The following is a 13120-nucleotide window of genomic DNA, read 5'->3' as shown; positions in this document are numbered from 1 at the left end:
ACTGCCTCTCTAATACATTGCGCGGGGGGCCTTAAGTAAGCTGGCATCAGGGTAGCTGAAGATAAAAGAACTATTAGAAAGCTATAAATGAGGTGAGGATCAGGAAAGCTTGGAATATCGTCTTGTTTTGGACACTGACAGAAGATGGGGCTGATGGAGAGTCAGACGGCCTCCAAGTTTCTATGATCGTGGTTTTGCTGCTGCTCCAGGTAGAGCCTTCCTTGACTAACTTAAATTACTTCTGCGTTACAAATGCGCACTTTGCATAAGCCTCTTTATTTCATTTCTTCCTTTTCCGCTAATGGTTGAGGTGGAGATGGGGGTGTATGCACCAACTCAACTGCGGGCCTCACTTTCCACATCTGTAAAATACCTTGAAGTAGTTCCAAAACTGGTTGTGCTTCAGAATCCCGTGGGGAAGCATAAACACAAGGCGGATTCCTCGCCCCATTCCGAGATTCTGATTGAGTAGTACCGGGATGCGGCTCCCCCAGATTCTCCCAGGTAATTCTGATACGCGGCCAGGTATTAGAGACCAGGGGCTGGATGACTCTGGGGGTTCTTCAGGTTCACCGTACTTGGTCCACTATTTCGTGAAGGACCCTCCCCTTTCCCCGCCCCCGCCCCACCCCTTGCCCTCTACCTTCCCCTGACGTCGGCTCATCGCCCCTCCTTCGGTCGCTCCACTGGGCCTCACGCGGGTCCGCCTTTCCCAGTCCCTCTCCTGCCTCCCAAGATGGCTGCGCTGCTGCCGGGCCCGGAACCATGGAACCGCGTGAGGATCCCTAAGGCGGGGAGCCGCAGCGCAGTGATCGTACCGGACCCCGGCGCGGCGCTGGGTGAGTGAGGCGCCCGGCGAGGGGCGCAGGCTTTTCCGGAGGAGGCGTCAGGCAGGCGCACGTGCGTGGGGTGGGGGCGGGACTTCCGGAACCCGCGGGACGCTGCGCAGGGCCGTGGCCAAAAGGGGCCTGGGCTCTGGAGTTTGCTGAGGAGTCTTGCAGGGCATCTGGTATCGCCGTTCTTCGCTGGACCCACCGAGTCTACCGCAGGGCCTGGCTGGGGCGCCGAAGGCCCAAGATCCAGCCCCGCACCGAAATGGGGAAAGAGGGCGGACGCAGCTAGCGTCAGGAAAAATTGCTGCCTGGGGACCCTGCGTTCACTCAGGCCACCAAGTGCCGTGGTTACCCCTCAGTCTTTCTCGACCTCTGCCTCTGAGAGGCTGCGGGTCGTCACTCAAGCACTCTGCACTTAAACCGCAATCTTTCTGGATCCCCCGTTCCTTATCTGTAAAATGGGGTTAGTTTTCCCTATCACCGGGTTGTTGGGAGGATCTAATGATGTCATTTAGGAGGGCGTGGTCTAAAGTGTTCTATCAATGTATGGTGGCACTGCCGTTATTAGGCAGTAGGGCAGTACACGCTGGGCTCAGGAGCCAAATTGCCTGGGTTTGAATCCTGGCTCTTCTCTCTGCTGAAGCTGGGGTGAGGAGTGGGGAATGTCGTTGTTTAACCTTTCTGGGCTTCAGCGCATTTTCAAATGGGGATAAAAATAGTACTTGCCTCACAGAGCTGTTCTGATGAAAGAATTAACATTATAGGTAAAGCATCTGGAACAATGCCTGATACAGTAAACACTCAAATGACAGCTGTTATTATTAAATACTTGTAACTTATCTAATCATCACATCCCCCTCCCCATCCATCCATCCTGCTCAGTTTACAGATTAATCTTACCCCTTCCTCTATTCAAAGATTCTTTAACAGGATTCTGTTAGGCGTGGAAATTCACCAAGTCTCTCCCCACCCCAAAGGCAGCCCATTCTGGCCTCAAATAGTTCGTATAGTAAGAACGTTCTCCACGTTGTGTGTAAGTCTTCCTTTGTGTTACTGCCACTTAGGATGCTACTGCTACCCTTAGAGCCATAGAGAACACATTTACTCCATCTTCTATTCACAGCTTTTTCAGACTAGGAGGCTGTTACCTTGTTTTACTAAATAAGCACCCCGTGTTCAGTCAGACATTCATTATGTAATATAATTTCCAGTTGTTATAGTGATTTCTCTTCTGAATATATTCTTAAAGTGGCAGAGAAGTATACAACATGTCCCACCTTTAAGGTACTTGAAGTGTTAAGTGTACACCAAATGACTGGCTGCAGAGTATTCGTATGAAAGATTATTAAAATCATGATAAAATGTGGTGTAAAGATGTACATTCTACTTTAACACATGTTCTCTTAATGATTTCCTGGACTTGATATCATCTGTCACTGTAAGATCACTTCCTTCCTATGTCACTTCTCACATGCTTGGAAACATTAATTATGTTCTTACAGGTGAGGCTGATTATGTTAATTTGTTCTTGATTTCCTTAAACATAAGGAAAGATGCTTCTTTCAGTGTATTTTTTATAGAATATACTTAATGTAGAAATGCATATTAAGTCTTATGAAACATCTCTGCTTTAGACCTTTGCATTGCAGCTGTAATTAAAGAATGCTGTCTCGTTACATTGTCACTGAAGAGCCAAATCTTAGATGCAGAAACAGATGTATTATGTGCAGTCCTTTACAGCCATCACAACAGAATGGGCCGCCACAAGCCCCATTTGGCCCTCAAACAGGTAAGGAGGGAGCCCTGTGTTTAATACTCAACGTGTTTACTTGATGAAGATGGAGATCACGCTGCCATTTAGTATTTTGTAACTTAATCGCAGTAACTTACTTGTGATTTATAGGTCATCTTGCAATTGCTTGTGGGCTTTTTTTTTTTCCCCCCTGAAAGCATTTCAAAAAACAGTTTATTTAAAAAGGAACTATGTTGGATTCTTTCCCAGTCCTGTTTCTAGTAGGTAGGTAATTTTTTGTTTTTATGGTTATTTTTTATTTATTTATTTTTCTTATTATAGGTAGGTAATTTTTATGAAAAATTTTCATTATATGCAATCTATAATAAAGTACCATGCCTTTGCCTAGTTTAAAGATTGAGTAATTTGATCAAGACAGAGTTTTGGATTAAGAAACAATTTTCCTGACCATAATCAAAATCCCCAAATCATAAAAAGAACAAAGTTGCGGTCTATTTATTGTGGGGTATATAATCTAATCGGTAATATATTGAATGAGTATATAACAAGTTGTGTAAAGTGATTTTGTGTAACTTTTGGAGTTTAAGACAAAATTGGGCCCTCCAGCTCAGGGACTACACCACAGAGTAGAGCCTCCTAACCTGAGTTCCTTACGTGTCCATTCATTCATTCATTTTATTAATTCTCCAAGTATTTTTGAAACTTTCTATGTGCCAGGCACTGTGCTTCGTGCTAGGTGTACAGGGTGAAAAAGACAGACATAGTCTCTAACCTTACAGATTCATGCTCTCTGGATAGTTTTCCACTCCCATTACTTAAGGCAAAAAAGATGAAGATTTTTTCATCAAAGAAAGATTTGGGATCATGGTCTTTCTTAAGTTTTCTTCTCTGGGGCAGCTTTTATCTCCTTCTGAGTCTTTAACGCCAAAACCAAACTTACCATCGCAGATTGAACATACGTATTTCTCCTCCTGGCTTCCAAGTTGCGAATAATTATCTAGTCAGAAAAATTTGGTGTTCTGTTTTCTCTGCTTCTTTCTTTTACGTAGCTCTCCTATCCGGCCAACTGATCAGTCAAAACTTTCTCTGCATCTAGTCCCTTTTTAGTTCTGGCTGCCATTTCTTTTTTCAGACCTTGTCAATTTTTGGTTGTCTTGCAATTCTGACTGATCTTTCATCTTCCAGTCTTTCCTCCACTCTGGCATATTCATGTGTACCAAAGCCAGGTTAATCACCCTAAAACACAGCTTTAATTTTTAATGGTTCTCCATTGTCTCCTGAATAAAGAGGAAGCCTCTTAGGTTAACTTACAAGATCCCCCGTGATCTGGCCTCTTCAGTTTTCCTTAACTCAGGCTTCTCTCTGGTCTTCATCTTCATATATTTTGTATTTCAGACAGCCTGAACTGTTCGTGAGTCCTCCTACTCACCACATTCGTTCCCTCCTCTGAGCCTTTGCTCACCTGGTCCTGTATGTTTACAATGCCCAATCCCTCTATCACTTGATCCCTTATGTCTGTGGCACTTACAGACTGTCGAAATTTAGTACTTAATAGTTTACTATCTTGTTTTAATAGTTTCACTATTAGAAATCATGTTGCTTCAGAAAAATATAATCTTGAGAATAATCTTATACTTAACCTTGGTCCCCTTTATAGCATCAAGCACGTCCTGGCATGTGTAGTACAATAAATTCTTAGTCATAACCTGATTTGAGAAATTTATTTGGCTGGATAAATTTCAAATTTTTAACCAGAAGCAATTGCTTTGGGCTATGGGTTTCTTTACCCTTAAAAAAAGGTATTCTTTGGTATTGAGTGTATTTCCATACTTTGAAATTTTGTATTTCTTTGTTTTCCTGGTCACATCAGTGGCTTTGTCTGTGTCACACATAAACATGTGAATTTGAGCTGCTCTTCCCCTTTCAGGTTGAACAATGTTTAAAACGCTTGAAAAACATGAATTTGGAAGGTTCAATTCAAGATCTCTCTGAGTCATTTTCTTCTAAGTAAGTGGTCCAGTTGCTCTGTAATGGGCTTTTTGGTGGGCTGGGAATGGGAACCCAGTGTCTTGCTGTGACCTTGCCTTAGACTTTCTTCACTTATTGTTAGAATATAAACAATTATACCTTAGCTGTACAAATTTGTTTCAATAAAGGGCCCCTGGTATTTTGTGGTAATCTCCCTCTGTCGGCCAGTGGGAGGGAATAGTGTGACACTGAAATCTGGGTCATGGTAGATTATTTTGAAACATAAGTGTCAGTCAACTTCAGTGAGTCATTATTAAACATAACTACCTCAAATAGAGCTTAAAGCAAGTCTGCACTTGAAAATTGCTATATAAGTGCTTTATATTTAAGAATGAAAGTAATGTGCTTCTCTATTTTTGCCAAGTGAAAATCAGCCTGTAAATACCAAAGCATGTGTCATCCCTAGCCAACCAGTGGTGGAACTGGTGTTGATGAAGATTTTGGGAGCCTGCAAGTTGCTACTTCGCTTGTTGGACTGTTGCTGCAAGACATTTCTGTATCCTTGAATCAACTAAAGTACCTTCTTCTGAATTGGAATTGTTGGGATATATTTAATAGTATTTCTGTTTGAAAGCTAGGGAGTCTGTAGGAGTTATAACTTATGGGAATTCTTAAAATTTTGCTCTTTGGCTTCCTTTTCCTGGGATTTGCCTGATATAGCCATTGCCAGAGACTTCTGTCTCTACCTAGTATGTATTATCCTAAGGGCACTGACTGTTAGAAATTCTTAATCTTAGAAACTAAATTTATTAATGAGACCTCTAGCAGAGTGTGTATTACTTTATTTTTCCTCTAGCAGAGTGTATATTACTTTATTTTTAAGCTTCCATGACTTAAATAGAACATGTTTTAAGGTTTTAGTTCAAGAAAATTCTTTCTACTTCCAGTCTGTTTTTTTCATAAATGTAACTTAAAAAAACCTAAATTCCTTTGATTCTGTTTTCCAACTTTAACTTGATTCTCCAGCTTGACTGTGAAACATCTAGGTTTGCAAGAATTCATTATTTTAAACCTTGTGATGGTTGGGCTGGTGAGCAGGTTATGGTATGTATGTATGTACCTTTGAAATCCTTCATTTCTCTAACTCAGACTAAGTTTCTCATTAGTAGTTTTCATATTTGCTTTCCCATGGGATGCTGAAGTTGCAGGAATTCTGTTTCTTCATTTGATCAGAGTTTATTTGGGGTAGATTGGGAAGCTAAGTGTTGATGGTTATGTCAAAGGATTAGGCTTTGAATCTGAATCCATGAGATCACCTCAACACTAAACAACTAGGCAAATGAATTCCTAGGATTAGCAGCTGGAATTAAAAAAAAAAAAAAGGTTCCTCTAATCATTCAGCAGCTGGGCCATTTAAAATGAAGGTGTTCCTGAACAGTCTGTATCATTTGTTTCTGCCATTAGGTTTCTAATTTTTAATGGCAGTGACCTTCCTTATGTTTTCTAGATTCCTTTCTTCCACCTGAACCACCACTGCTTTTGAGCCATAGTTAGTTGGTGGAAAGAACACTGATAATACTAGTTGCAAACCAAAGAGCCCTTCCCTTGCATCTCACAATATATATTATGAAACTTATTTGATGGATAATTGGATTCAAAATCTGCCCATATTTATAAGGAGACCTATTTTCGGCCATTTTAAACAATTGGGGTGATTAGCTCTAATTTGAATGAAAACCAAAAAAAAGAGAGAGAAAATTCTCTCTAAACCTTGCTTTGATATCTTAACCTGGATATCTCAAGTACTATTTCCAATCATCTTAGTTTTTATTCTGCTTGTTTTTAGCACTAACAGTGTTAGAATTACTAATCATATTATTTTAAAATGTCAAACCTTCATTATTCCTATAATGAAAATAGCTTTGATTTTTGCTGATTATAATAATAATACATGGTTATTTTAAGAAACTTTTAAAAATAGAAAAAATGCAAAGAACCTGAAATTTGCCTAAAATCTCATCATCTAGATAAAACCACACTTAAGATTTTGAGGCACACCTTTTGAGATATCTCTCCATGTAGTACTTTATTTGGTTTTATATAGCATTTTGTACTTGCATTTTTCTGTTTAGGCTGGACTAATCTAGCTCTTTGCAAGTATCCGCTTTAGCGTTTTTTTTATCTATAGTGGCAGATTGACAGACATTATTTTCAGCTTTGACTCTCTTATTATTATGTAATCTGCAAATGATAATTACTAGCTAATTCATGAGATCCTACTTCTTTCTCTAGGGTTCTCTATAAAGATGTTTTAAAAAGGCTGGTTTCTTTATATGAGCCATTGTTTGGATTACTTCAGGAGGTCTCCAGGATTCAACCATTGCCTTACTTCAAAGGTTTTACCTTTCCTTCTGATATTGCTGAATTTTTAGGAGAGCCCTACTTTGAAATCTTTAAGAAAAAAATGCCTACAGCTTTTGCAGCTAAAGGAGTAACTAAACTGCTAAATAAACTATTTTTAACAAAAGAGCAATCACAGAGGTCCAGTGAAGAACCATTACTTGGAATTTCCAAAAAAGCTAAACAAATGAAGATCAATATTCAGAATAATGTGGATCTTGGACAGCCAGTAAAGAATAAGAAAATCTTAAAAGGTAATTTGCTTTGATATGGCACATACTCTAAAAAAACAAACAAACAAAAAAACTTTTGAAATTACAATGTAGTCATGCATTGTGTAGGAAGAAATTCAGCATCTTCTTAATTTTAACTCTGGTTATTCTTAGAGAGGTATGGTAATACCTGTGTTTTCTCAGCTTGAGCATATAAAGTTGTTTCTGTTGTTGCTTCATAGTTCTTTGCTTGCTTAATTCCCTTTGTTTCTCTTGTAGTAATTTGGCAAGAAATGTAGTCACGCACTTAAGAATTTGTTGATTTGAAAATAGTATGCCTAAGTTTTTGTATCTGTGATCTTTCCATCTTCACAGAAAAGTCATCAGAATTTGACGTGAGGGCTTTCTGCAAACAGCTGAAACACAAAGCTATTCAGGTTTGTCTGGCTTATTTTAATATAGCTTATGATTTCTGCTAATTTGTAGAGTAGATGCCACTTACCAGTGGCACAGACTGAATCTTCTGTTTTTATCCCCAGCTCTAAGAGTAGTGCCATCTTAGTTCTCAGTGTGTTTCTGAATGAATAGAGGCATTCCCAAGGGATTTGAGTGCATCTAGTTAATTCAGTTAATACAATGCCTTCAGAAACATTTTACTAAGAGTTTTGCTAGAATTTTAAAGTGATCCTAGGATCCATCATAGGAGTGGATTGTACTGCAGCTTAAGATTATGGGCTTTACAATCAGACAGAAGTGGTTTGAGTCCTGGCTTTGGTTTGTACTAGCTCTGTGACTTATGTAAGTTTCTTGGCCTGTCCATACCTCTGTTTCTAATAACAGTATGTACCTCATAGGGTTGTGCCAGTTTTAGTTCATGTAAAGTGTTCAGCACAGAGTCTAAAGTGTGGTAAGCATTTAATTGGTGTTAGATATTGTTAGCTACTTTCATCGTCATTATCGTCATCCTCATCCTTTGTCATGAGGCTTCTATTTCTTTCTTCCTGTCAGCGTTCGAGCTTTAACATGATTCCTCTCCTTGGCCAGTGTCTGCAAATTCTGTTTGTTCTGGACCTCACATGGATAAGTACATCAATGTCATCCTCTTTCATCAGTAACTTCTTGACTTCTTTTACCCTTTCTCTTTTCAAAATTGTTTTCTTCTGGTTTCCTTCATGGGTTATTTCTTCCATTCGATTCAAGAATTCTTAATCATTTCTAATGAGTCAGTACTTTCTTGAAGGCTTACAAGGATTCCAGTTTGCATTTATATTTTGTCCGATTCACAAGTTCCAGAGGAAGATATCATCATCATACTTACATTGCATTTACTCTTTGCCAGGCATTGTTCAAAACACTTTATATGTGTTAACTCATATAATCCTTGCAAAAGCCCTGTGAGGTAGGTGCTATTATTACTGTTTCCATATTTCAGATGAGAAAATTAAGGCACAGAAAGGACAGGAAATTTGCACAGGCCACACAGCAGATATGGGGCGGAACTGGGATTTGAATGCAGGCAGTTTGGTTTCATAGTCTTTGTCCTTTATCATTACACCAGTCCTCCAAATAGTTTCGTCAGCTCTCTCTTAAAAACTACGGCTCTCTGTGACTCTTGAAACTTTGTGCAGTCCGTCCACCTGTTCCTAGGTGAGCTGCTTCCAGCATCCCTCTTATTCATGACCAATGACTACCATATTTTTAGCATTTAGCACCAATATGCTTAGCTTGCTTTTAGGTCAAACTTTTATGGATCACCAACACAAAGTATTGATAGGTCTCTGCTTTCATATTTTCTACTGCTTTATGTTCTTGAGAGTGAGAAATTTGGAAGAAGGTAAGTTTAGAACAGAGGATGGAAGCAAACCTAGTAGGTGGCATATTTCAATAAACAGTAAAAGTTGATAAAATTCAAACTTGACTTGATATAGAAAGATGAGGTTGAAGAGACCAAAGGTGCCACATCAAAAGATGGTTGAACTGGAGTTGGAAATGTTGCTCAGTTAAGCATTTTTAACATACATTCAGCAATCATCCCCATTTTCACATGTTTTCAATAACATTTATGACCCATCATTGAGGAGGGTGACTCAGGATATAGAAATAAATGAAAAACAAGTTGTGGTAGTCCAGTATTAGAGGAAGAGGGCTCTTCAGTGATTTTTTTTCCCACTAGATAGGCTTTGACCATAATCATGTGGAGTTTTATTTGTATGTATAGGTTAAATAAATAGATATGTATGCAAATATTTATATTGTTACCTGTGTACAGCTGAATTCAGCTATAGATGGGATCTGTTGTAGCACAGAGGGGAAAAAATCTTGTGTTAGGAGCAGTGAATAAAAACATTTTTAAGAAAAAGGAAGGGAATTCCCTGGCCGTCCAGTGGTTAGGACTCTGCGCTTCCACTGCAGGGGGCACGAGTTCAATCCCTGGTTGGGGAACTAAGATCCCACAAGCCGAGCAGCACGGCAAAAAAAAAAAAAAAAAGAAGAAGAAGAAAGGAAAGCATAGTGAGCTGAAAAAACTTTTTTTCCTTCTTTTAAAAAGACATATTTTCAAACTTTTATAGTCTGTGAGTCAACTTCTCTCTGTTGTTATATAAGTCAGTAACAAATCCAATATATTTTTCTCATCGTTCCATATTTCAGGAGAACAGTTTTGAGTTTAAATGTTCTCAATCCAAACTAAAGGCAACCAAACATTCTTCTCGGAAAGCAATAGGAACTCCCTGTGTAAAAAGTCTTGTGCAAAGATTCCGAGAAACTGAGACTTTCGTACAACTTTCTGAAGAGATCCAAATGGCAATTCTGTGGTGTAGGAGCAAAAAACTCAAGGCTCAGACCACCTTTCTGGGTAATAAACTTCTTAAAAGTAACCGGCTTAAACATGTGGAAGCTCAAGGCTATAGGTAGGTACATTACAAAAATTATATTTCTTTACTTTTTCTATTATCATTTAGGGCAAAAGTATATATATTCAAGTTAGCCTTTTTAATGTCCAGTAGTCTAAAATTGAGATCTACTCAAAGTGCAGTTTTGTTAAACCTGTTACAGTACAGTACTATATAGTCGATTGTGTTAGTTGGGTACCTAGGCTAACTTTGTTGGACTGATGAACAAATTGGACTTAAGAACGTGCTCTCGGAATGGAACTCGTTTGTATGTAGGGGACTTACTATATCTATTCAGGGCTTTATAATGGTTCCCGTGGGTGAATCACAGTCTAAAATTTGTTAAATTTTCTTTAAAAATTTATGGAAAAGATATTCCTATTTTAGTAAAAAATATGATATATATTGAAGGTTTTATAGCAAGTTTTCATTAAAAGCTGTTGGGGAAGTTAAGGGTTTTTACATTATATTCTAGAGTAGAAACTCAGCCTAAGATGGAGGTGTTCTGTTCAAGACTGCATGTAAAGTCAGAGGTAGATGAGGCAGAGATGATAATTAAAAGTTAATGCAGAGGTAAGAAACTGGTAGTTATTTGATTAGACCATTATTTTGCACCCCACAAAAATATAGTGTTCTTTCATTCTGCCCTGTTTTGCTGTTTCAGTAATGTATTTGTAGTACATTTGAAGTTTATTTAATGTCCACAATAACTCTGTGAGGTAGGTAGTATTATTCATATTATATAGAAGAGGAAATAGAGGATTTTACTCAGGGTATTAGAGCTGGAGATCTAGAACTCAGTGCAGATCCTCTGATCCTTCTGTTTTCATTCTTCCTATTTCCACTTCAATTGGGAAGTACACCTACCCTCTCCTCAATTAAAGATTACTGCTTATGGTAAGACAAAATGGTTTGGAAACAGAGATCATGAATTACTACATTAAAATGGGCTTCCTCAAAGTTCTATATTTGTTTAAAAAGGAAGAGGGTAGGGTAGAGGTACACGCTCATGCTAATCTTTTGCAGTCTATCACAAACAGGCAGTTAGCAGGGTACCGATGTACCTTGTGGCAGTGTACCCTATTCAAAAGCAAAACACCTAAAATAGCTGGCCATTTGAGTTCCAAATTCCCAAATTTGAAGATGATATATGAATCACAATTAGGGTAGCTCAAGGCTGTCATTATGTCTATGCCAGGAGCCCTGTTTTCTCATTTTACGTAAACTCCCTCTTCACTTTTATTCCTTTTTCTTTGTTCATTTCCTGCTGTAATATGAAGCTGTTAATCCAGAAGTGGGTTGATGCATCCTAGCAATTTTTCTATTTGTGATTCATCTTTTCCCCAGTTCCATTCCTATTATATTATGAACAGATTAGCAATTATCGGGGAAGAGCTCTGGCACTAAAATATGGAGATATCTCACCATTCAGTTACCTTGCTACTTGTAGGAGCTACTTTACTTTGGAAACATAATGGGGACACATTTGCTCACAATCTAAATCAGAGGGAAGTTGTGCTCTGAAAACACAGACTTGGGTTGAAGCTCCTATTTCCTTATTTTTCCTTATAATTCTGGAGTTGTACACAGGCATAGGACTTATATATTTTTCAATTGGAAGTTGGTAAAAAGGAGACAAAAGTTTCTGAGAATGTTTTTCTGCATCTTAACAATCTCCAATTTTTCCTCTCTCTGTCTTAAAGTTTGCCAAAGAAACTAGAGTGCATAAAAACATCAATTTGCAACTGCCTTCTTCATGGCTCAGGTAGCAAAACTTTGAAGGATCATCTGAGACAAAGAAGATCACAGAATAAATTTTCATTGAAACGAAGGAAACCACAGAGAAAGTTGCAGTCGGCTCTTTTAAAGGAAACCCAGCAGCCCCCTCAAGGGACTCAGAGTGCTACCGATATCATTAAAGGGAGACTCTCACACCCTACAGTTCGTACAACTGATCTCTACCCTAACAATAAGCAAGTGTTGAGTAGAAGAGTTTCAAGTCCTGTCATACAAACTAAGGAGAAACAAATTCATGAAAATCTTATAGAAAGCAATGAAAATGAAACTGATTCTTGGACAACGATGCAAATAAATAAACATAATACATCAGGAATCACTAAGGAGACAGACGACATTGATGATATTTTTGCTTTAATGGGAGTTTAGATGCTCATATGTGAGACTTTTAACTGGTTAACCAACTGCTCCAGTGTTCTAAGTAGAACAGCTGAGATCTGGAAAGATCTGGAAGTACCATTTGGACTCAGAGGAGCTGCTTAAGTGCAACATTGTAGAGCAGTTCATTTTAGTTCAGTAAACACTTGTCATAGCTTTGTGTCATTTAACTGACAAATATTTGACTAACAGTCAATTTTTGACTTAATTAGGACCTGAATAATTAGGTTTGCAAAACCTACACTGTGCCTTAGGTAAATGGGGAGCAGGGGTGGGGAGTAGCAAGGAATCACCAAAAAGGTCACTTTAGCCCTCGTGGCTCCATTGTAGGTAAGTGCTCTTCTGAACACCAAGGTTTGTAGTGTTTAACAGTTGTGCCGTCTTCTGTATGTTAGAATTATCATCGAGGTTTTGCCACTATTACCAGGGAGTGGTCACAACCATTATTTCACTTCATTTGTTAACCTTACCGCATAGGAGGGCATATTAAAATGCTTTTGGAGTTCTACAAAGTTTGTGGGGGCTTTTGTTTATTTATTTGGGTGCTAGTGACTGAGTCCAAATAAAATTTTTTCCAAAAAGGATGTAAAGTGACTTATGGTTATACACAAAGTAGAAGTAGGTGAGAAAGTTAGATGAAAAGATAAAGCTAAGGAGACACAAAATCAACCAACCCAATGAGGCTAAAAATAAATTCATAATTTGGTGCTGATGTTGTCATCTGATTATTTGTATGTTGCTCATACAATTGCTCTGAGAAGGTAAATCTTACATATTTTCAAATAATGATGTGAAGTTTGAGGTATCTTTCAAATGTTCTAGTTTTCTAGAATTAGGTTAATAAGCTATTTGTTCAGCAGGTTGTAGGCTTAAGTTTTCTGTTTATAT

The 13120-nt window shown here is 38.5% G+C and overlaps 2 protein-coding genes across 11 annotated transcripts in view; one reads left to right on the top strand and one right to left on the bottom strand.

Moving 5' to 3' along the window:
• The window catches only part of BOC (BOC cell adhesion associated, oncogene regulated), a 266285-nt gene extending 265407 nt beyond the window's left edge, over positions 1–878 (bottom strand). For all 10 annotated transcript variants that reach the window (XM_061194176.1, XM_061194172.1, XM_061194186.1 and 7 more), the window contains exon 1: positions 644–878. The gene's annotated coding sequence lies outside the window, so the exon portion shown is untranslated. The remainder of the gene's footprint in view (positions 1–643) is intronic.
• On the top strand, positions 653–12862 carry NEPRO (nucleolus and neural progenitor protein). The gene is made up of 9 exons (XM_061194188.1): positions 653–839; positions 2468–2622; positions 4514–4593; positions 4979–5110; positions 5581–5658; positions 6847–7208; positions 7542–7603; positions 9816–10075; positions 11761–12862. The coding sequence occupies exons 1-9, from the start codon at positions 737–739 to the stop codon at positions 12221–12223; spliced, it is 1695 nt and encodes a 564-aa protein (XP_061050171.1). The 5' UTR covers positions 653–736; the 3' UTR covers positions 12224–12862.
• The last annotated feature ends 258 nt before the right edge of the window (positions 12863–13120 follow it).

This window comes from Eubalaena glacialis, chromosome 6 (assembly GCF_028564815.1).
Source record: "Eubalaena glacialis isolate mEubGla1 chromosome 6, mEubGla1.1.hap2.+ XY, whole genome shotgun sequence".
Classification (NCBI taxonomy): Eukaryota; Metazoa; Chordata; class Mammalia; order Artiodactyla; family Balaenidae; genus Eubalaena; species Eubalaena glacialis.
Note: the sequence above shows the minus strand (reverse complement) of the source record. Positions and strands in the feature narration are given on the sequence as shown.